This window comes from Gorilla gorilla, chromosome 7, assembly GCF_029281585.2.
Source record: "Gorilla gorilla gorilla isolate KB3781 chromosome 7, NHGRI_mGorGor1-v2.1_pri, whole genome shotgun sequence".
NCBI lineage: Eukaryota > Metazoa > Chordata > Mammalia > Primates > Hominidae > Gorilla > Gorilla gorilla.
In genome coordinates, this window is record NC_073231.2 from 121,438,074 (window position 1) to 121,460,037 (window position 21,964).

The 21,964-nt window shown below is 34.8% G+C and overlaps 1 protein-coding gene across 4 annotated transcripts in view; it reads right to left on the minus strand.

Annotated features, from left to right (window-relative positions):
- Positions 1-21,964, minus strand: part of TRPS1 (transcriptional repressor GATA binding 1) — a 259,458-nt gene that overhangs the window by 170,681 nt on the left and 66,813 nt on the right. For all 4 annotated transcript variants that reach the window (XM_055349806.2, XM_055349805.2, XM_055349807.2 and 1 more), the window contains one exon: positions 6,490-7,093. In XM_055349806.2, the coding sequence (XP_055205781.1) occupies positions 6,490-7,093 (604 nt within the window). The remainder of the gene's footprint in view (positions 1-6,489; positions 7,094-21,964) is intronic.

A 21,964-nucleotide genomic window follows, 5' to 3' on the forward strand; every position in this document is an offset into this window, starting at 1 on the left:
CTAAGAATGCTCAACAATGGGTTCTTTTGGGGGCCCTGTTATGTCCTGACTCATGCAGTCCATGGAAAAGAGAAGCCAAGCAAAAGATAGTTATATAGGAAATAATGAACAGATACTGCGCTAAAGGATAACATTTCACAGTGGCTGCAAACCTACAGTCCAATTCACTAAGATACATCTGCTTCACCTGCTTTAGAAACCTGGGCCAGCAGAACTATGCCAGACCTCACAAACAGTCTAGGTTACAAAAACATTGTTGTTGTCGTTTTTCAAGTGCTATTAATGTGGGTGGGAGTGTAAACTAGGGCAGCCACTATGGAGAACAGTATGGAGGCTCCTCAAAAAAACCGCAAACAGAGCTACATACATGATCCAGCAATCCCTCTCCTGAGTATTTTTCCAAAGGAAAGGAAATTAGTATATTAAAGAGACACCTGTACCCCCATGTTCACTGCAGCACTATTGACAATAATCAAGACACGGAATCAGCCTAGGTGTCCAACGACAGATAAATGAATAAACAAAATGAGGTAAATACACACAATGGAATATATTCAGTCATAAAAAAAGAATAAAATTCTGTCATTTGCAGCAACGTGAATAGAACAGGCGAACATTATTTTAAGTGAAATAAGCCTGGAATAGAAAGTTAAACACTGCATGTTCTCACTTATATGTGGAAGCTAAAAAAAAAAAAATTTATCTTGTAGAAACCAAAAACAGAAGAGAAGATATTAGAGGATAGGAAGGGTAGGGGGAAAGGGAGAATAGGCAGAGATTTGTTGAAGGATATGAAGTTACAGCTAGACGAGAGGAGTAAGTTTCAGTGTTCGTAGCACTGTAGGATGCCTGTACTTAACAGTAGTATGTAGTTTCAAGTAGCTGGAATAGTGAATGTCCCTAATACAAAGAAATTACAAATGTTGAGATGATGGATATACAAATTACCCTAATCCTTCCACCACACATTATATGTATCACAACAGCACTACGTTCCCCACAATATGTACAATTATTGTGTGTGCATTAAAAAAAAAAGTGCTTTAAAAAATGTGTGGGCTAATGAAGCAGACTTATAGAAAAGAAATTAGATTGCTTGAAAATCTCATTAATCAAACTAATAAAACCAAACTTCTATACCTACGGAATATGGAACCAATTTGACAACTTTCTACTGTCAAAAATGGTATATAAATGTAAAAGATGAATAATCAATAAATAAGAAAAAGCTACTTAAGTTTTACACAGTAAAACAGAATTGTCATGTTCACTATTACACATAATGAATTTGATACATGGATTATATTTTTAAAATCTAAACTAAAACATATTTGAGTTTAAAGCATATATTTTTCAAATAGATGTCAACAGAAATACATCTATATGGCACAGAAGCAGAGACATGTACAAGGATTTTTCATCTCTGCATACAGTCAATAGTTTTTAATCATTTATTTTACTCTCAGGCAAAGAAAATATCAACTGCTACCTAAAGAGAAACTACCAATAGGGCCTAAAGTCATGGCTTCATAACCAGTGTTTAGAGAGGTATATACTTCCCATTTTTCCTGATATAGTCTGATCTCTTTGGTATTTTACTTATGCACATGTAAACAGTCCAAATTGGGTGAGAAAACAGTTATGTACATAAACATTAAGTCAGTGCTACCTCTTTGATAACTGGAATTTTGCTGTCATTTTAATTAAATATGAAGCAAAACAATGAATATCACTTTTCACTTCAGACCATCTTTAGTTAAAAAAAAGCTCCTGCAGTCTTCTGTCAGTGGTTGTAACGGCATTCAACATTGTCACTTGTTTAAACGTCTGTTTGGCTGCCAATGGACTGTCCCCAAAAGAACATTTTTGCATCTCAATAGTCTGTCCGGTATCAACAATCTTTAAACTATAAATTTAACGCTGCTGAAGAAAAGGGGAAATAACATTCTCATTGTACTGTCCTGGTATCACACTTACAAAACGAACAAATAATCAGACTATTTCCACTTATCTAGCGCTCTGCATCTGAGGATCTCAAATGGCCTGACAAACGTTAATTAACTAAGCTGCACAACACTCCTGTGAGGGTGGCAGGCAGTATGATCCTCTCCAAGTGACAGATGAACGGAGATCCTGGGAGGCCCTTCCTTTGAAAGTCAGTGGCTCAACTTGGAACTCAACTTCCAGAACTTGGAACTCAACTCCCCAGGCCCATGGTTGAGCATCTCCGCTGAAGCCAAGCAGCACAAAATGTAGATGTTACAACTGACAGACTTTTCTAAATAAATTTAAACTGGAAACCAAGATCAATCTCAAAGAGATTTATCTTTCCTCTAGGTGCAAGAAAAAAGTGCTCTAATAGCTACAGCATTTGAACCTACGGAAGAACCTGAGCTACAAGTTATCTATAACATTCTGTTTTGACAAATAACATGGAGGAGTTTACCTGAATGTTGATTTTCCATGAGCTCCCCCTAAAGACTCACCCAATAAGCTTAACTGTACTTCCGTATTTTATTAACAAATGAAAAACTATACAATGTTGGTTAATTTTTTTGTGAAATTTAATGATCGATTTTTGGATCCTTATTCATGTAGTTATCAGATAAAAAGCCAAGTTTTCTGCAATGGAATATCCAATCTAAAAATTCCATTACAAAAATAAAATCCAGAATTTCTTATTCAGGAAACAATAAAATTAATACAGTTGCATCTGCATAAATTTATCTAAAAAATAAATACCTTTGTGTAGATGCACATCATAAAAAAAACTTGTCAGAAAAGTATACAACTTTACATGAATGCTGACTATACTATACTACTTAGTTTAAAATGATTAAGAAACATCTATTGGAATATATAAAATAATTTACTTATACTGTTAGCACAGGTAATTTTAAACATGTTAACCTCTTCACAGACCTAAACTTTAAATAAAAACACTGGGTTTTCAAAATATTATTAGTAAATGTTGGTGACCACTTTCAGGAGGTGATTCATGTTCTATAAGATCTATTCTAGAAATGTTAAGATAATAAAGTTGTCATATAAGCTTAGACTATTTCTAGCAAAGATTCTAAAGCCCTTAATACTTCTTCCTACTAACACAAGAAAATACTCAAAAATTTTGTAGAAATATTGTGTGATTAATATGCAAAAAAAAGCCTAGTTTTCCTAGAGCAATTTATAAGATCAAGTTTATGGCAATGTGGCTTTTGTCATACTCAAAGCACAGTAGTCAACACAGAGGCATATGCAACTGAAAATTTTTATATCAAGATCAATTCCATACTAATAACAAGGGAAAAATATAGATATTTACTAAATAAAAATATACATAAATGATATCATATTGAACACAAAACTAAAAGCCAAACACTGACCCTGACATAAGCCAAAAAAAAGGAGAAAACCACTAATGTTAATGAAGAGAACATTTCGAAATTTTAGCTCTTCTTGTGATTCTTGTATTTCCTTCCTCACTTTGAGAAGTACAGCAAACTTTCATTGCTAAAACCAGTTTAAAAAAAAAAGTTATCAGAAAGACTAATATGCTGAAAGCAACATTTTAATTATGTGCTTTGTAACACAATCCTAACTACATTCAGCCTTTTATTTTAAAATGTTTCCATTATTTACCAGCATAGTATTGAACTATATTAAATCAACATTTTCTGTTGGGCAAGTTTTCCATACTTAATTCTTGATATCACTCTGTATAGTATTTTTAAATGATTAAGTTTTACTTTAGTATTAGAAACTGTATATATAAATGTATTAATATACTTGCTCTATTAATGCTATATTGAAAAAACTATTTAATTAAAAAGGCACTTTTAAAATGTGATAGTTTACATTTCTTAAATTGCTTACAATTTCTGAATAATTGTAGTTACTTTCAAGTTCTATTTTATTGTTTCAAATATAAATATGCATTCTGTAGGCATATATTTATACACTACTGTAATTTGGGCTCAAAACATGTAAATTGTATCTGTATATTTCTATGGTGTATTTTAAATTATTACAGGACATCTTCACTAATAACTATGCCTCTGAAACAAGCAAACTTATAGTACTTTTTTTTTTTTTGCCTTTAGTAAACATGACCTCAAAATTCTGCTTTTTTTTTTTCTACCACTGGTAGGGTAATGAATTAGAGGTAGGTATTCGGTACGATAATTTGAGAATACCAACTAATACCACCAAAGTAGAATTGGTGTCAAATTCACAATGAGAATGGGCTGTTTCTTAATTCTGTTAGGTGTCTTAAAAAGCTCATCATCTAAGATATGTACACATTGAAAATTTCATATACAGCTAATAACCTAAATGTTGCACAATAAATTAAATTGGCTACCCTTCCTATTCCAAATATCCAGTAAAATTGGTGATTTCCAAAAGCACTATTCAAATATAAAATGTGAATCTTAAAAGATTTAAATTTTATTGCAACCACAGAATGATTCAATATTCTTCCTTTTATATATGCATATGCATGTATTTGTATATATTAATGTAATTTTATCAGATCTCTGAAATTTAGTAGATTACAGCCTTTGAAGATAATAAATCATAGGGTTGGAATTTGGCTATTATTGTAGAATATAGCTAAGGAATCTCTTGTTGAAGGCTTCCTACTTCAGCAGCTAATGTGGAGGAACTGAAAAGGCGGTTAAAATGATGCAATAGAAACTTGAAATCAGGGATTTAAGGAAGTGGAGGAATTGAGAAAAACAACTTTTTAGAAAAGTATTATCATCTCCATCTTGCTCAAAAAATGCAACCACTACGCTCAGGTTTTTTATACCATTGCTTAATAAATTGTCATTTCAAAGTCTTAGAGTATATAGACAATGGCAGAAAAGGTAATATTCCAGAAACAGTCAAACAATATGGCGTCAAATGAAGATGTCATGGATGAAAACAATTTTAAGTAGAAAAAGGAAGGAAAGGAGTTCCAGTGATATAGATATAAGGCCCCCAAATATACCATACTCTCAAAATGCAGTATGAATTTAATAAAACATAGGACATTTCATTCCCGCCTTATAACCAGAAGCCATGAGTCACTTGAGGCCAGAAGAGTAATGACATGCTGAGAAAACAACAAATATTGACAATGATAAAAATGCAGCTCCATGTATATTCATTGGAGGGGAGTTCCCTAAATTGAACCCCCTCTTGAAGGGCACAGAAACTGTTTCTCTTTTTTTCCCGAAGTTACTCCTAATAAACTTGCTTCTTCCCTGCAGGAAGGATTCTTTGTTTCTCTCTGTACAGGGGGCATCTCCTCTTCTGTATTCAAGTCCTTCTCTTAGCTCCAGGGCATGACTACAGATGGGAAAGCTAACAGCTTCTATAATTAACTGTGCACCTCTAAGGGGCGTTTTTCAACTCCGCTAGAGAATACTGAGAAGCACAGATAGGCTTCAGAGAATCTGCAGGAAATGAGAGCAGAGCAGCCAAGCAGACACTGGGAAGAGCAATTTTTCTCCCCAGAATACCTCCAGAGAGAACTCACTGGTCTATGACCCGCAGGTCAAAGCACCTGGCTAATGGAACTCTATTTCCCAACTGGATCTTTTGTAAAGGTTAGCTAGTTTCTGATCCTACCTTCTATGCACGAACAAAGCTTCAAAATCATCCAGAAAAGCTCAAAACTTTCACAGACTTAAGGTAAAACGTCCAAGAGGTGGTGTCTTAGGCATGGAGCAACTATCACTTATTGGGAGCTCATGAATTTTCAAAATCTAAAATACTTTTTAACAATGCTGAGTCTACATAGTATGAAGAGAGCAATCGAGGATCTTACCTTACTCAGAGGTTTTGTTTTCTTTTTCCACATGGAACTAGGTCTTTCCCCCTAAAAGATCCTGTTCATATCAAATGCATGACACTCTTCTTTGGCCGCTTTTCACACTATTCACACTTAGCCTTTTCTCATTTTTTTCCCCTCTTGTTGGCAACTCGACAACAACAAGCATTGTCATTTATACATAATTATATCGTGGGTTTTAAAAAACTCCGTATTTTGGTATGAACATCTCATCAAGGACATTACATTCTTAGTGATTTAAATCTCTTCTGACTTCCTTATTAACCATATACTGTCATAGCAGCCTAAAATTTAAAAGTCATTTAGTTATTTCAGTGTAGCAGATGTACATCCTTCTGGGATTCTAAACCTCCCTTCTCCAAATATGGCCTTGTTGTTTTGTATAGTCACCAGGAATGATTAACCAACATTCAATCTGAGCTAAGAGCAAAGACAAACAAGTGACTGCCTAACACTGTATCAAGTAAGTGCACAGCACACACACACATGAGTTACTTGCTGCCACTTTGGCCTTAGGAGTATAAATCCCCAGATTGAGACAGATCATTAAGTTTCACTTCACACACAACACAATCCTGTATAGAAAGAATGTGTGTTCCTCCTTTTGCCCTTCAAAACAAATGAATTATTTAAAAATGAAACCATCCTACCCGTAACAGGGACTGGGATTCATCCTTGGACTTGTTTTCTCCCGATGCAGGATACTGCTGGGGGAGGGCCCCAGACTTCTCTCCGCCAGCTGGCGCCCCCTGCAGGAATCCCTTGGTTTCCACAGCCAAGCCATAAATAGGTCGCGCCAGATGGGCGGCTTCCACATTGGGACTATCCCTTAGAGTCTTTGTCTGCTCTTGGGTGCCGGACACAGACGTCAGCAGCCCCAGGCTTGCTTGGGTGTATGACGGACTCCCCCGCAGGATGTCTGCCCCTCTCCAAGTCACATTGCGAAGGTCATCACTGGAACTCTCGGTCCAAACTTTCTCTTTGAGCCCCTCCTTCTCTTCCAGCTTCTCTCTCTTCACCACACTCTCAGAAACTGGCTCTCCCATTTTAGAGTCTGGAGTTAGCAGATTGTAGACCCTGAAGTCAATTTTGGGCTCCTCTTTGATGGTGGATATGGCATGACCGTCCTCTTCGCCGTTGGCTGTAGTGATGTCCTGTTCCTGGCAGTGAACAGTGTTGAAGTGCTCCAGTAGTGACTGAGTATCGGCAGCTGTAAAACTGCACTGACGGCATTTGTAGCAGCTGTGTGCTCTCCTGGAGAAGAAGAAAACAGTTACTGCAAAGACAGCGTTCTGAAGGGTTGTTTTATTTTTAATAGCCTTTAAGCACCTGAATTTTCTACCTACTCATGCAATGTAGTAGGTAGAAAGAAATGCAATATTCTTAACACCCCAAAACTGGAATGTAATTAACAGGCATTTTCAGTTCTATATAAAGAGTTCAAAGTGCCCTTGTTATATTAGCAGTAATAGGTATAACACAGACACACACACACAGACACACACACACGCATCGTGCACGCACGCACGCACGCTGCTCGTGCGTGTGTGTGTGTGCGCGCATACATTCCAGGTGATTAGCATTAAAACTGGTTAGTTTGAATTACTGTTAAATGCCCCACTCTGTTCATTTTGCCTTGATAGATGCATTTTACCCTGATGGATAATCATGAATTATATCATTTAAGTCACTATTCTTAAGTTTTCACACCTGATTTCAAATGCCCTTTTCACTTTCTGTTATTTAAACTAAATTGAGGATTTTTCCCCCTGTAGATACACTTCAATTTCTAATGCTGAAATGCTTTGTACAGCTTTTCCATATATTAAAAGGAACTAAATTTAAATATAAAATAATAAATCATTATCAAATTATTAAATGATTTTAAAAAAGAAATAAAGTGTTCTTTTCTATCATCAAATTTAAATCCATTTAGTGAATTAAATATTGCTCACTGATCTGTAAAGTCTAGAAAATAAGATGTATTTATAACCCATGATTTTTCTCTAAACAAATTCTATCCATCTATGAGAACATAAACACATTCAAGGAATTGAGTGTCTGTTGAGTGTCAAACACCATAATAGAGGCTTTACAAATATATTCATTAAAAGGGTGTGTGTGTGTTTTCTTTTTAAATGGCATAAAACAAGACGATTTTATTATAAAATTCCCTACCATCTTCTGCTGTTAAAGAGAGAACAGTAACTGCTACGTTAGGACAAATATTTGATTAACAAAGAAGAACAGAAGTATTGCACTGTAAAAAGCATACCCGAAAGATACACAAGTGATGTGGAAAAAGGCATATTTTGTTTAACTATAAAAACTGTGTATGGCTGTCTAAATAAATATCAGGGAAACACTTTCTACTTCCCTGATATAACTTGCTATGAATTACCAAATTAAAGTAACAAAATAAATTTTGTGAGCTATTACTTAAAGCTGTAAGATACTGTAAGTTATGTACTCATATATGTAATTTTAGATAATCATCAAAATATTTCTTTGCCAGGAACTGGGTACACATTGGTGAATAAAAGATATATAGTCTTTGCCTACCTGCTGCTTAGAGTCTCGTCAGGAATGACTAGACAGGAAGTTTCACATGACTATAAGTCTATTAAGTACAAAGAGTGACAGGTGCTAAGAATGAAATGGATAGTAATTGGTATAAAGGGCTGCGTAGGTAATCAGGAAGGACTTTCTGAGGGAGATATATGAAATCAAAGGGTGAAAAGAAGCTATCCTTGGAGGATGAGGAAGGGGAAAGGAAGCCACATTCTAGCTAGTCTGAGACACTGAAAAGAGGACATTGTGGTTTTAGAGGAATAAGTGAGAGGAAGAATGTCAATTGACAAGCTTGAAGGGTTATCTAGAGCTTTGTAGGTCATGGTAGGGACAGGGGATCTCTTCAAAGGTAAAGGAAGGCAATCAGCTGGGGAGTAGGTGCTCAAATGCATGTTTTAATTACTCTGGGGCTGTAATGTTTATCAATAACTTCATTCCTTTATAAGACATGTCTGATGGCTGAAATTCCAAAAGAATGTTCCTATTTTATGGAAGGAAAATTCAAAGGTATAAAACATGAAACAAAATCTCAAGTATTTGTTGAGAGTGCTTAATGTAGCACACAAGAGCTTACATTTTGTTGAGTAAATATCCATATTTACTTTTTACAGAAGATTGTTTCCAGTCTTTTCCCTATTTTTTTCATTGTTTAAGTAGTAAAGAAATATACAACAAATGACAAATAATGGGAGGATGAATTGACCATAAAAGCACAATAGTAAAATTAATTCCCTCAAGTGGAAACAGCCTAACCTTTAATGTGAAGATGATTATCAACAAGAGGAATAATCTTGCCACCAATGTCAAGGCCAGAAAATTCAAAAACAGGACTAAGAATACAAAAGACAATAGACAATACCTAAAATCTAGGACCTAGAACCTCTGTGGAGCTCATCTACAAAAGCTTCTTATCAAAAACACATTCTAGGCAGGGCCTGGTGGCTCACGCCTGTAATCTCAGCACTTTGGGAAGCAGAGGCGGGCAGATCACCTGAGGTCAGAAGTTCGAGACCAGCCTGACCAACATGGTGAAACCCCCATCTCTAATAAAAATACAAAAATTAGCTGGGTGTGGTGGCGGGAGCCTGTAATCCCAGTTACTCGGGAGGCTGAGGCAGGAGAATTACTTGAACCTGGGAGGCGGAGGTTGCAGTGAGCCGAGATCATGACACTGTGCTCCAACCCGGGCGACAGAGCGAGACTCCATCTCAAACAAAACAAAACAACAACAACAAAAAAAAAACCACACACATTCTAGTTTAATCTAACGGGAGATAAACACATAAATCCAAAATTACCCTACTGAATCTATTCTACACAATATATTGAGTCATGGAAATTAAAAAAGCAACAATAACTTCTGAAAGCACTGAACAAACCAGGATTGATTTTCACCCCAAGATGGTTATAACGGACTCACTGTCCACTTTAGCATATTTGTGGTTCCTTGACATGGTGAGACCTCTGCTTGAATTCTCTAAAGAAATCCATGCCTATAAATTAAAACTACAAATTACCACTGACACTTCTACCAAAACTGGCAACTCCAGTGATAAAATGCCAAAGAATCATAGTGATTCTGTTTCAAGATATCAAGACTGTAAATACCAGGGTGACAAGAAGGAGAAGGGATCAACAAATATGAGAAGAAATACAAAATTCTTGTGGACCACAAAGCAAAATTATTTTCAAACGGTAGACTCTCAGTTCTTACTGGTGAAACGACCAACCACATGTAAGCATGTAGACTCTTAAGGAGAATGCTTAAGCTTCAAACTTTGGCTCTGTATTCTACAATGTAAGTAACTTTGAATAATTTACTGAACCTGTCTCAGTTTCCTCATCTGCAAAATGAAAATAAAGTTGTCTCTTGATATGGTTCTTGTGCATATTAAGTAAATAAATGAGAGTTAATCAGTATAAATCCTAAAATTAAATAAAGCCCCTCTGTTCTCTGTGAATCCACATTCTGTACTGTTTCTGCAAGAGTTTAAACTTACAAACTGGTGTTTTGGTATCATTCATTGCCATTCCCCCATGTACCTTAACCATGACCAAAAAAAAAACCATTTTTAAAACCAAGCTTATGTCCTAGAAGATCCTTTGCTTTAGGACATGGTCCAGTAGAATATATTCTATGCTTTTCTGCTTCATCTAGTGGCGTTTAATGACATGAAAGAATGAGCAGTTTAGCCTTTTACTGCTTAATTGTCAAGCTTTACTCTTTTTTCATTAATAGCAGTCAGAGCCAGTATCTTCAAATTCTAAATAACAAAGACAGTAAGGGCATTACCTGTGTTTTATTAAAACCTTGGGAGGTAAGGATGTTTTATGAACGTATTCATTAAAGTTGTTTAGAACATGGCATATCTAGGAATATAGCTAAGTAATTAAGATTATGTTACTTCAATGTCTACTGATTCTGAATAAAGATGAAGGAATAGGGGTCGCTTAAGAATATTTCTAGATTGCAGAATCAGTAGATATTGAAGTTACATAATCTTCACCTATTATTTAACTAGTACTTCTTCCCATATATACAAGGTCCTAGGTCCCTGCCCAAAACATGAGTTCATCACAGGGTATGACACCCTGAAACAAGGTGTCTGAGTCTTCTAGGTTTTCTAGTTTGAAGTTCCTGTCCCAAAGGAAAACTCCCTGACTCCTGGCATGTCTCAGCAGGAGCTGCTCTCATCATCCCGGAGAGGACCTCGTGAACCAACCGACCTAGGCAAAACCGCCCATGCTACAGGTGCTGGAGAGCTGTAGGAACACAGAGAAGAGTGGGGATAGGAATAAAGTACAAAGGAAACAGAAAGTGCAGGGGTAAGTTTTCCGTGAGAACCAGGTTTTATGTCGAAAAGGAAAACACATTTTAACAGGAAGGATATTACAACAAGGTTGTAAAAACAAGCTCAATTCACACTTCTTTTGAAAGTTCAAAGCACTCATGTCTACAGGTTCTCACGTTCCACTGAAGTATACGGCCCATTTCACAGATAGTAAAATGGAGAAAGAGTGCCTTGCTCATTTTATCTATATCAAGTCAAGAACACAGGGCTTCAAACTCCCAGAACAATGTTATATTTTTCTACTTTCCACTGCCTACCTTTCTAATTTTATATAAATGTTAACTACTGACGATATGCCAAATGAAAACACAGGGGATGGAAAAGGTCTTTTAACAGAGAAAAAAGAAACTGACTACAGCAATGGTTTGCAAAACAGGCTGGGCAGCATTGCAACCCAAAGAGTTTCTTTCTCAGCGATAGAGATTCCAAGTCTTTCTTATCCCACTGAACCAGAATATCCTGGGCATAATCTGAGAATCTAAATGTTTAACTTTAACAAAGTCCTCAAATGACACCAACGCAGGGACCAGTACCCATAAACTGTATTACTAGCTACATCATGGCTCTAAGCAACTTAATGAATAAACTCACAAGACATCTCCTAACTCCCAAGGCTTTAATAAAATACAGGTAATGATCTTACTATTATTGTTATTCAGAATCTTAAGACTCTGGGTCTTACTACTATTAATGAAAAAAGAGTGAAGCTTGACATTTAAGCAGTAAACTGTTAAACTGCTCAATCTTTCAGGCTATTGAACACCACTAGGTGAAGCAGAAAAGCCAATTTGCTACAAAGTGCTCTTGAGACTTGAACAACTCCTTTCTCCTTATATTATCAGTTCTAACTGAATGACAGAAAATATATTAAAAAGACAACATTACTGTCAAAAGCCTGGAGCAATATGAACTTTTCAATAACCTATACTAAAATTTAGACCAGTGCTTCTCAAACTAATGTGTAAAAATCACCTGGGGATTTCATTCAAATTCATATTCTGATGCTGGAAGACTAGGGTAGAATCTAATATTCTGTATCTCTTCTTTTATTTCAAATTTTCCCAGATCCTGATAATACTCTGTATTTCTTACAAGGTCCCCAGACCACACCTTGAGTAGCAAGAATCATGCAGCTATGGTCATAAATAACTCATGGCAAGTGTGTTGGCTTGGAGTGTACTCTTAATATACCTGTATATACTCAGCACTTTTAGAACATTCCCAAATAAATTTTTTTTTTTTAAGAAACGAGGTCTCACTATGTCGCCCAGGCTGGCCTTGAACTCCTGGGCTCAAGGGATCCTCCCACGTCAGCCTCCTGAGTAGCTGGGATTAGAGGCATGCACCACCATACTCAGGTCCAAGATGAATTTTTTATGAATGGCAACATTGTTATAGTTCTTAAGTCACATACACCTTCTAAGTCAACATTCACAGCTTTATAAAATAAACTACAAGCACAAAATTGTCAGGAATAATCCCAATTCATTTTTTCTTTATCATTGTTTGGAGATTGTCTTTAAATATTCTTTAGTGTCACGTCATTTACATATATTGCCTGCAGCAATAACACAAAGTATATATTTCCACCCCATTTTGCAGATAAAGAAGTGGAAGCACAGAAGAGTTAATTAACATAAAAATATTGAAGGCAAAATAGAATACTTTTGCTCTTGTCTATGGTTACTGTTTGATGTACGTTATTTGATAGTTAAAGCAATGGTTGTTCAGGAATTAGTACCTAAAAGATTTGAGCATATTTTCTGACATGTATCATTCTCTCAATAATAACTGACAAGATCTTCAATGTAATGTCACACTTCCAAATAATAAGACTAGATTATAATAAACCCCAGTAAAAGAAAACTTTTCTCAAGAATAAAAGTTTAGTGATTGTGAAAGTACATTAATTTGGACTCTCCTCCAACCTACTAAATGCACTTTCTTTTCATCAGCATTAACATGAAAACTTCAAAGACATTCAGGAAATTTTTCCTCTATTTCTCAAGACCCAACTTAACCACCCCCGCATCCTTAAAGACTTCCGAAATGATTCAATCCAAGAATAAATCTAGTGTCTTCTTCGTTACTCTAAATCCTTGTATTCCTCTTCAATTTTTTTAATCACAGATGGTATGTGATTAAAATCATATATGCCTCACTTTACAAGTATATGTAATTACCCTAAGGTCGAGACCAAAGCTCACACATCTATTGATTCCCCTCATCACAAAACATCCAGACTGACAGTAAGTATCTGCTTAATAACAAAGAAATGGACAATCACAGCTCTGGATGTTCAGGATGCTGGATTTAATATGTAGGGTCACAAAGCAGCAGAGAAATATTAAGATGTACACAGATATTTTGCAGATGGCATATTTTGAGTGATCCTATGAATAAACCCTTCATTAGTTAAAAACTCCTAGAACCTCTGGGTACATTAAGCCAAACTAATTTCAAATTTTTTACAAATATATGCTTTGTATTAATCTAAATGCTATATCCTCCTGCCACACTGATAGCAAACACTTTCTTCATATTATCTGAGAAAAAAAGATGTCATTTTATAGATCTCATTAGCATAAGCATAAGATCATCACATAAAGCACAGAATGCTCAGTTAAATTTAAATTTCAGATAATAAATGAATATTTTAGTGAATGCTGCATAAAATATTTGGGACATACTTTTATAAAATCTCACTGTGTCCCATACGATATTCAACAATGCGGAGGCAAGTCAAAGAAATTTTGATTAAAAAACTAAATCATGCTTTCTCTCCAGGCAAACGACATCAAATTGCCTAAAAAGATCAAATTTGTATTTAATTCAAGTGACTTAGAACCTCTGTGAAAAAAATAAGTGTTATTTCTTATTCTACTTTATAGAATTTTCATGTGCCATAAAAAAGCATTTGTTTTTTGATCCTTCCATGTTTCAATGCACAATAGTCTTTATTCACAATAGTAGTATTTCATTCATTAGTAGAGAATATTATGAATTATTTTCATAATTCATAAAGCATTGAGGAATGCTTCTAGAAAAAAATCAGCTAAAAGATGCTACTCCTTTACTATGCTCTGATAATATTTTTATTTTTATAATAAACCAACCCTTCACAGTGTATGTGAAGTGCAGCTGAGGGATGCCTTATTTTTTTTCTTTTAAATGTTAACTTGAGATTTATGTCATCACTTGAAGAGCTCTTTTTTACTAAATAATAGCATGTTACTTTCAGTAATTTTTTTAAATCTTAAAGACAATCAATGAATAATTTTAACCACAGTTTTTATTCTTCAATGACTAAATGAAGCATCAAAGTAAATGAATAAATCATAAATACTAATTGATTAGACTTTCAGAGGTTTTTTTTGGTTATTACAGAATCAGACAACTACAGATAAATTATCACAGAAGTGGGGAAAAGGGAGGTGATTCAAATACTTAAATTTAAATGTAGTTCAAGTAGGTCTGAAATCTAATAAAGTTAGTCATTTTTGTAATATATGCATTGTTGCTATAAATGTCTACAACGAGTGGCATGTGGCATTACTGCCACTGTAAAATGATAAAATGAAAAACGAGAAGAGAGTAGCAGGAACAAAGACAAAAACAGAATTACAGATGGATTATTAGGTCAGTCCTTGAGAACTGTAAACTAGTTAAAAGAGGAGAAATAGTCTACAGAACATAATCCAAGAAAAATTGAAATTCTGGATGAAAATAATTATGTTGTTTACTCATCTTGCATTTTTAAGTTGAAATAATCTGATTAGGATTTGCTCAGTAATAGTAACTGGCTTTTGGGGACATGGGATGAGGTGCTCACATCTTCAAGTGGTAGAAAAAACACTACTAACACCATATCTTAAAAATCAAACTTAGAATTCCCTTTCAAAAGGTAAACATTCCCTACAAAATGTTCATATAGAAAGTCTTTCAATAAAATAGAAAGTAAATAAGGAATAGGAAATTATTTATACAAATGTCAATGGAATTGAAACTGTGGCTAAAATGTATCTTATTCCAAGACTTGATAACTGTTCTTGCATAGTATTCAGAAGCATTAGTTCTGAAATTTCTAATAAATCATGTATACAAATAAAGGTAATATTGCTTTGTGAGGTTTTGTTTGTTTGTTTGTTTGGTGAACTATAATATCCTGGGTAACTCTTTGTCTCATAGTGGGTATTTTCTAATTGAACTATCATGTTTATTTCAAGGTATTATAAGCAACTGATTTATTAGGTATTATTTTTAAAAATATGACACATAACATACACAAATTTAAATGTAAGATAGAGATTGAGCAGGAGCTAAATTAATTTGGCCACCTACTGCAACCAATGTCAACTCTTTCAGTCTGATTTTACTCATTTTATGTCTGGAAGTTGCAAGCACTGTTTAAAAATTTTAAAGTGCATTCGTAAATCTCCTAATACACAGTCTTGTCATCGCATACACTACCAAAATATGTGTGTAGTTTTCCACATTTTAGCCAACAATGAACATTTTAATATTTGTACTAGACCATAATTACATTACTGAGTTTGTAGTAGTTCTTTCACAGTAAGTTATTTAATAGTGAGATTGATCATTCATTCATATATTTACTCGACATGGGCAATGATGAGAACTGATGCCTCATTTTTTTATTTTAAAGCTGTACACTGTATGTTAGTGACATACAAATAAATAAACACACTCATATTCATTTACATCTAAGTTCGCAAACAAATTAAAAACTGAAGCGATTACAGAATCATAGAATGTGATTTTACATGACTGAATCGAGATCTATGCGTGTGTAGAGAGGAAGAGATTCTATATGGATAGATATAGATATGATTACATACGATAAAGAAAGTACTATTTATGGTACAGTAGAGTATATGTACATGATATACATGAGTATCATATACATATATACTTATATGTATGCATACATATATACATATATCTATGTGCACATATCATATGTATGTATACATACATCTATGTATGTGTATATTTCAGATGTATTTATCCATGCATGTACACATATGTATGTATATGTATGCATGCATATATTCATATGTATATCATAAACATATAACATGAAAATTTGTATAGTTTTATCTTTTGAATTTATATAAAACACTATCCCACTGTGACTTGTCTTTATCATCTGTTTTTATTCAGTCAAAATTATTCTTATAAGATTCGTTTATGTTGTAGTCACTTGTCATTTATTAAATTCACCACTGTAAAACATTCCACTGCTTGAAAATTCTACAAATAAATTAATCTTTTTTGGAAAGACAATCAGAGTTTTTTCCTGTTTCTATTTTGGACTGACTTTGTTTTGGTTGTTTTGTTCTTTCTAAAAAATGCAATTATGAACATTTTTGCACATGTTTCCTAGCAAACCTATGAAAAGGTTTTCTTCTGAAAAGTAAAATTATGTAGTCACTGGGAATATGAACATCTGATATTGCCAAATTTTGCCAAATTTGCCTTCCAAAGTAGTATGTTCCGACCATTTCTATCCCTCATAAGGTGTTTTATCGTAAAATCTATGTTTTCTGAGATTAATAAAGGGATATAAAGGGATCTCTTTCTGTTTGGTTATGATTGGCCCTGTATAACTTTATCGATCCTTAGCTTTTTATCACTGAGGTCTCATTTCATTGCACTGAGTCAAAGGATATGTTCTATGAGATACTGTTTTTTGACATTTAATTTCTTTTTGGCTTAATATGTCTCAATTTTTATAACTGCTCTCTATGTGCTTTAAAAGCATGTACATTCTCTAATTGTTTGGTACAGAATTTGTATATTTTTATCAAATCAGGTGTGATAATTTGTTGGTCAAATCTTTTCAATTTTGAAAAAATTTTTGTGCTTAACTTTTAATAAGGAGTTTTCTTAAAACTTTATCATTGTGACTGTGGGGTGTCATGTTTTCCCTGTAGTTCCTCTATCACTTTTTGCTTTACTTATTTGTATTTATCTGTTATGTATTTAGAACCATTGTACGTTCTGAAGAAGTTAAACCTCTTATTATGCAATGATCCCTTCTTTCCTCCATAGGCTATTTGTAACAAATTCTTAAAATTATATGAGATTAATAAAGATACCTCAATTTTCCTTTAGTTTATATTTGCTGGTATAACTAAGTCTATTCTTTTCTTTTGAAAATCCAGAGACTTATGTTTCAGGTGTATATACAGTATGCAGGATACAGTTACAATTTCTTTTTTAATATCATCTGATATCTTTTCAGTGGAAAAGTTTAATAGACACAGGTTAAGACTTTTGATATCTACAATTTTTATAGATTTTACTTTAAAATGTCTACATGTCTAACACTTCCCACATATTTTCTCACCATTTTTTAAAAAGTTGATTGAATTTTATGGGTGTTCTTTATTTCATCATTCCATTTTTTCTCCTCTATAGTTTTGGAAGTTATGCATTCATTTCCTATTCTTTCATTAGTTATCCTTAAGTTTTTCCAAGTATGTATAACAAAGTCCTAGCTCGCTAACTCCCAACAATTCAGGTGTCTTAGAATACCTTCATTCTAGTCATTTTCCCTTCAAACTTACATAGTAGCACTAAGCAATACCTTAGTCTTTTGTCGCCCAGGCCAGTGGCATGATCATGGCTTACCGCAGCCTCGACCTCCTGGGCTTAAGTGATCCTCCCATCTCAGTGCCTGAGTACCTGGGACCACAGGTAATCACCACTATACTCAGATCATTTTTTTATTTTTTGTTTTTTTTAGAGACGAGATCTTGGTATGCTGCCCAGGCTGATCTCAAACTTCTGGGTTCAAGCCTTGGCCTCCCACATGCTGGGATTTCAGGTGTGAGCCACTGTGCCCCGCCTAGTCTGTTCCTTTTTTAACTATATAAACAAGACAGGCAATGTTTGTTTGGATTTGCTCAGATGTTTCCCTGGTCTTCACTTATCAGAAAATGTCTTTGCTTTGCTCTTATTCTTAGGACATAGCTTTGATGGGCAGAAAATACAAGGTTGACTATTTGATGTTTTTTCAAAACTCTGAATAATATTCCTCCTTCCTCCAGTTTCCACTGTTGCTAATAAAAACTCTGCCAACCTAAATGTCTTTTCTGAGTAGTCGATTTCTTGTTAGTCTACAGCTGTTTTTAAGGATGTCTCTGCCTTGGCATTCTCATTTTTGCTACAATGTGTGTGTAACTGAATTTATTCCTATACATCATCCTGCTTAGTGTATGCTACGCTTCTTTGTATCTGAGTATTTATGTCTTTCATTGGTTCTAGAAAATCTTTTTCCATTTTCTCCTCAAATACTGATTACCTACTCTCTATTCTGTATATTTTCTTTCTTCTGGGACTCTGATTAGATGTATGTTACAATAGCTCATTATATTCCATATCTTACTAAATGTCTTTGATATTTTGCCCCTCCTTGCTCTCTCTTAAATATTCTGTCTAATGCCTCATTTTGATTAATTCATTTGCTCTCTTTAATTGTCTAATATGTAGTTTAATCGATCCATATGTTTTAAGTTTCAAGAGTTATATTTCTCAATTAAAACAATGTTATTTGTTAATTTTTTGGTGATCTTGATTTTTTTTTAATTTTACTTTAAGTTTTGGGGTACATGTGCAGACCGTGCAGGTTTGTTACACAGGTATACATGTGCCATGGTGGTTTGCTGCACCTATCAACCTGTCATCTAGGTTTTAAGCCCCACATGCATTAGGTATTTGTCCTAATGCTCTCCCTTCCCTTGCCCCCGACTCTCCAACAAGCCCCAGTGTGTGATGTCCCCCCCCACCACACAGTGTCCATGTGTTCTCATTGTTCAACTCCCACTTATAAGTGAGAACATGCGGTGTTTGGTTTTCTGTTCCTGTGTTAGTTTGCTGAGAATGATGGTTTCCGGCTCCATCCATGTCCCTGCAAAGGACACGAACTCGTTTTTTTATGGCTGCATAGTATTCCGTGGTGTATATGTGCCACATTTTCTTTATCCAATCTATCATTGGTGGACATTTGGGTTGGTTCCAAGTCTTTGCTATTGTGAACAATGATACAATAAACATACGTGTGCTTGTGTCTTTATAGTAGAATGATTTATAATCCTTTGGGTATATACCCAGTAATGGGACTGCTGGGTCAAATGGTATTTCTGGTTCTAGATCTTTGAGGAATCATCACACAGTCTTCCACAACGGGTGAACTAATTTACACTCCCACCAACAGTGTAAAAGTGTTCCTATTTCTCCACATCCTCACCAGCATCTGTTTCCTGACTTTTTAATGATCTCCATTCTAACTGGCATGAGATGGTATCTCATTGTGTTTTTGACTTGCATTTCTCTAATGATCAGTGGTGATGAGCTTTTCTCATATGTTTATTGGCCGCATACATATATTCTTTTGCGAAGTGCCTGTTCATATAGTCTCATGTTGCTTGATGATTTTTTAATTGTAACATTCGTATCTTTGAATGCTTATTAGTATTTTATAACTGAAAACTCCTGTATCTGAAGTGACTGGGTATATACATCTATTATTTGTGTTTTCTACTGATTTCACACATGGTGGCTTATTTTCCTGTCCATATGGTGAATTTTCGTAATAGTGAGCTCATGTAAGATTTATCTGCATCTATCAATATCTTGGAGATAAAATTTGGAGTACTTTTCTACAGACAAATTTGTGTTTAATTATGCCAGAAGTCAGAGGGAGAACTAATGTAAAAATCCTAGCCACCTTTAAGATCTAAGCTTAAAGCAAAACTCAGATTCAACCCCTTCTCTCTATGAGTAACTCCAGGCTTAGTCTTCTGATCAAATGCAACGTCGACATTGGCATTTGCCCTCAGTGTAACCTCACATTCCAAGCTTACCCTTCACTTCTCCCTACTCTGTGTTTAGTGCACTCTTGACGAAAGGGAGAACAAAGGCTCCAAAAATTTTTCTTACTTTGTAGAAGTCTGGCAATGCATTACAAAATATGTTTTATCTAGTATAGTTGTTTTGTAGGGAAGTAATCCTCCTACTCGTGCCAAAAACCTAAGTTATAACACTGAAAATTTTGATAAGAAAAGTAGCAGTTAATAGAGAGCAGGTACACAGTTGAATTAAATGATAAATAATAAAAGAAATGCAGTGAGAAAACCATTCATGGGTGGAATATAATAACCCAGTTATAGTCTGAGTTAGGGGTATTATAGGTAAATACTAAACATTAAGTGAATGTACTAAATCCCTGTTGCTGACTAGATCATGTTTGCAGTTCCACCAAGTTTAACTTAGCTCTTAAAGAAAACGCCCGTGCAACGGAATCGACACTGAGGTTTTTCACTCAGAGCTCTAGATCAACTTTTCTGCTTCTCAGCTATAGTCATTTTATAGCTAAATGATTTCACATATTGTACAGTTCATGGCTTATGCTAATTTTTACTACACCATTAAGTCTTCTACATAAAGCACTCAAAAGCCTAGAATATTTCACAGAAATAACACAGAATTATGGCAGAAGTTTCCCAACATGAATAATCTGAGTAAACAAATTAAATTATAATGATACTACGTGATAAGGTAAACTTGTCCTCTTATTTTATCTTAAAAGGGGGGCATTTTTAGAAAATGCTTTGATAGCAGATCAAGTTCTAAACATCCATGTGACTATGTTCTTTCACATCTCTGGGGCCACTATTACTGTTCAGCTTTCAGTCGAGTTTCTTTATCTTTTCTACTAAGCTGTGACTTCTGAAATTCTAAGGCTCCAAATTTCAAATATCTCTATAAGAACTCAGAAACAGATTAGAAGTAAACTACTCAGCACCTTAAAGGATCCCTGGTCAGCCAAACTATATCAGGATTTAAACATAAGTGCAAGAATATTTTAATGCCCTATGGACAAGTGCTATTTCAATTTTTAGCTAATAAAATGCTGAGAAGTTGACTTAAGGTCAAAATGAACAGACAACTGTCATTTGGCATGGAAGCCTAGGTCCTCAGAAGGGTTCCAAGACCATATAATAGTGAAGCATTAAAATGTAACTCACCTGGAAATCTCAGCTTATTCATAACTACTGTGAAGTCAAAAACTCACAGGGATCTCATTTACATAAAGATACTCACTGAACTCCCATTAGGCATCCTGCCACTGTGTTAAATCGTGCAGATACAGTGGTGAACAAGAAAAGAATAGTTCTCTTTTCTCTAGAGCTTACTTTCATCACTGAATATTAACTAAATTCTGACATTATTCAGTAATAGTTTTATTCATATTTTATTTCTTGGGGGATTATTTTGTTTACCTAAAGCATGTGAAAACCCTGTTTTCCCAGACATTCTCAAGCAATGCCTCAGCTGCATCAATAGAAAAACCACTTGTCCAACTGTGCTGGTAGCTAGATGTATCAGAATGAGTGCGTGTGCATGTGTGTGTGCACATATGTGGGTGTGCAGGTCCAAGATGTGTGTGTGTTCTGGCTGGTTTCCTCATGATTAAAGAAAATCATGAAGATTTCTCAAAAAAAAAAGTTGTCCTTGTCCTTTTCAAAAAAAGAATGGACTATCTGATTTTTACATCACTCAACAAATGTACATGCACAATGTGCACATACGCACATATCCACGCTAGTAAAGCTCAGAAAGCAGCTGATGTCTGCGAGCCTCAGAAATAAATTAACATGCAGCTAACATCAGA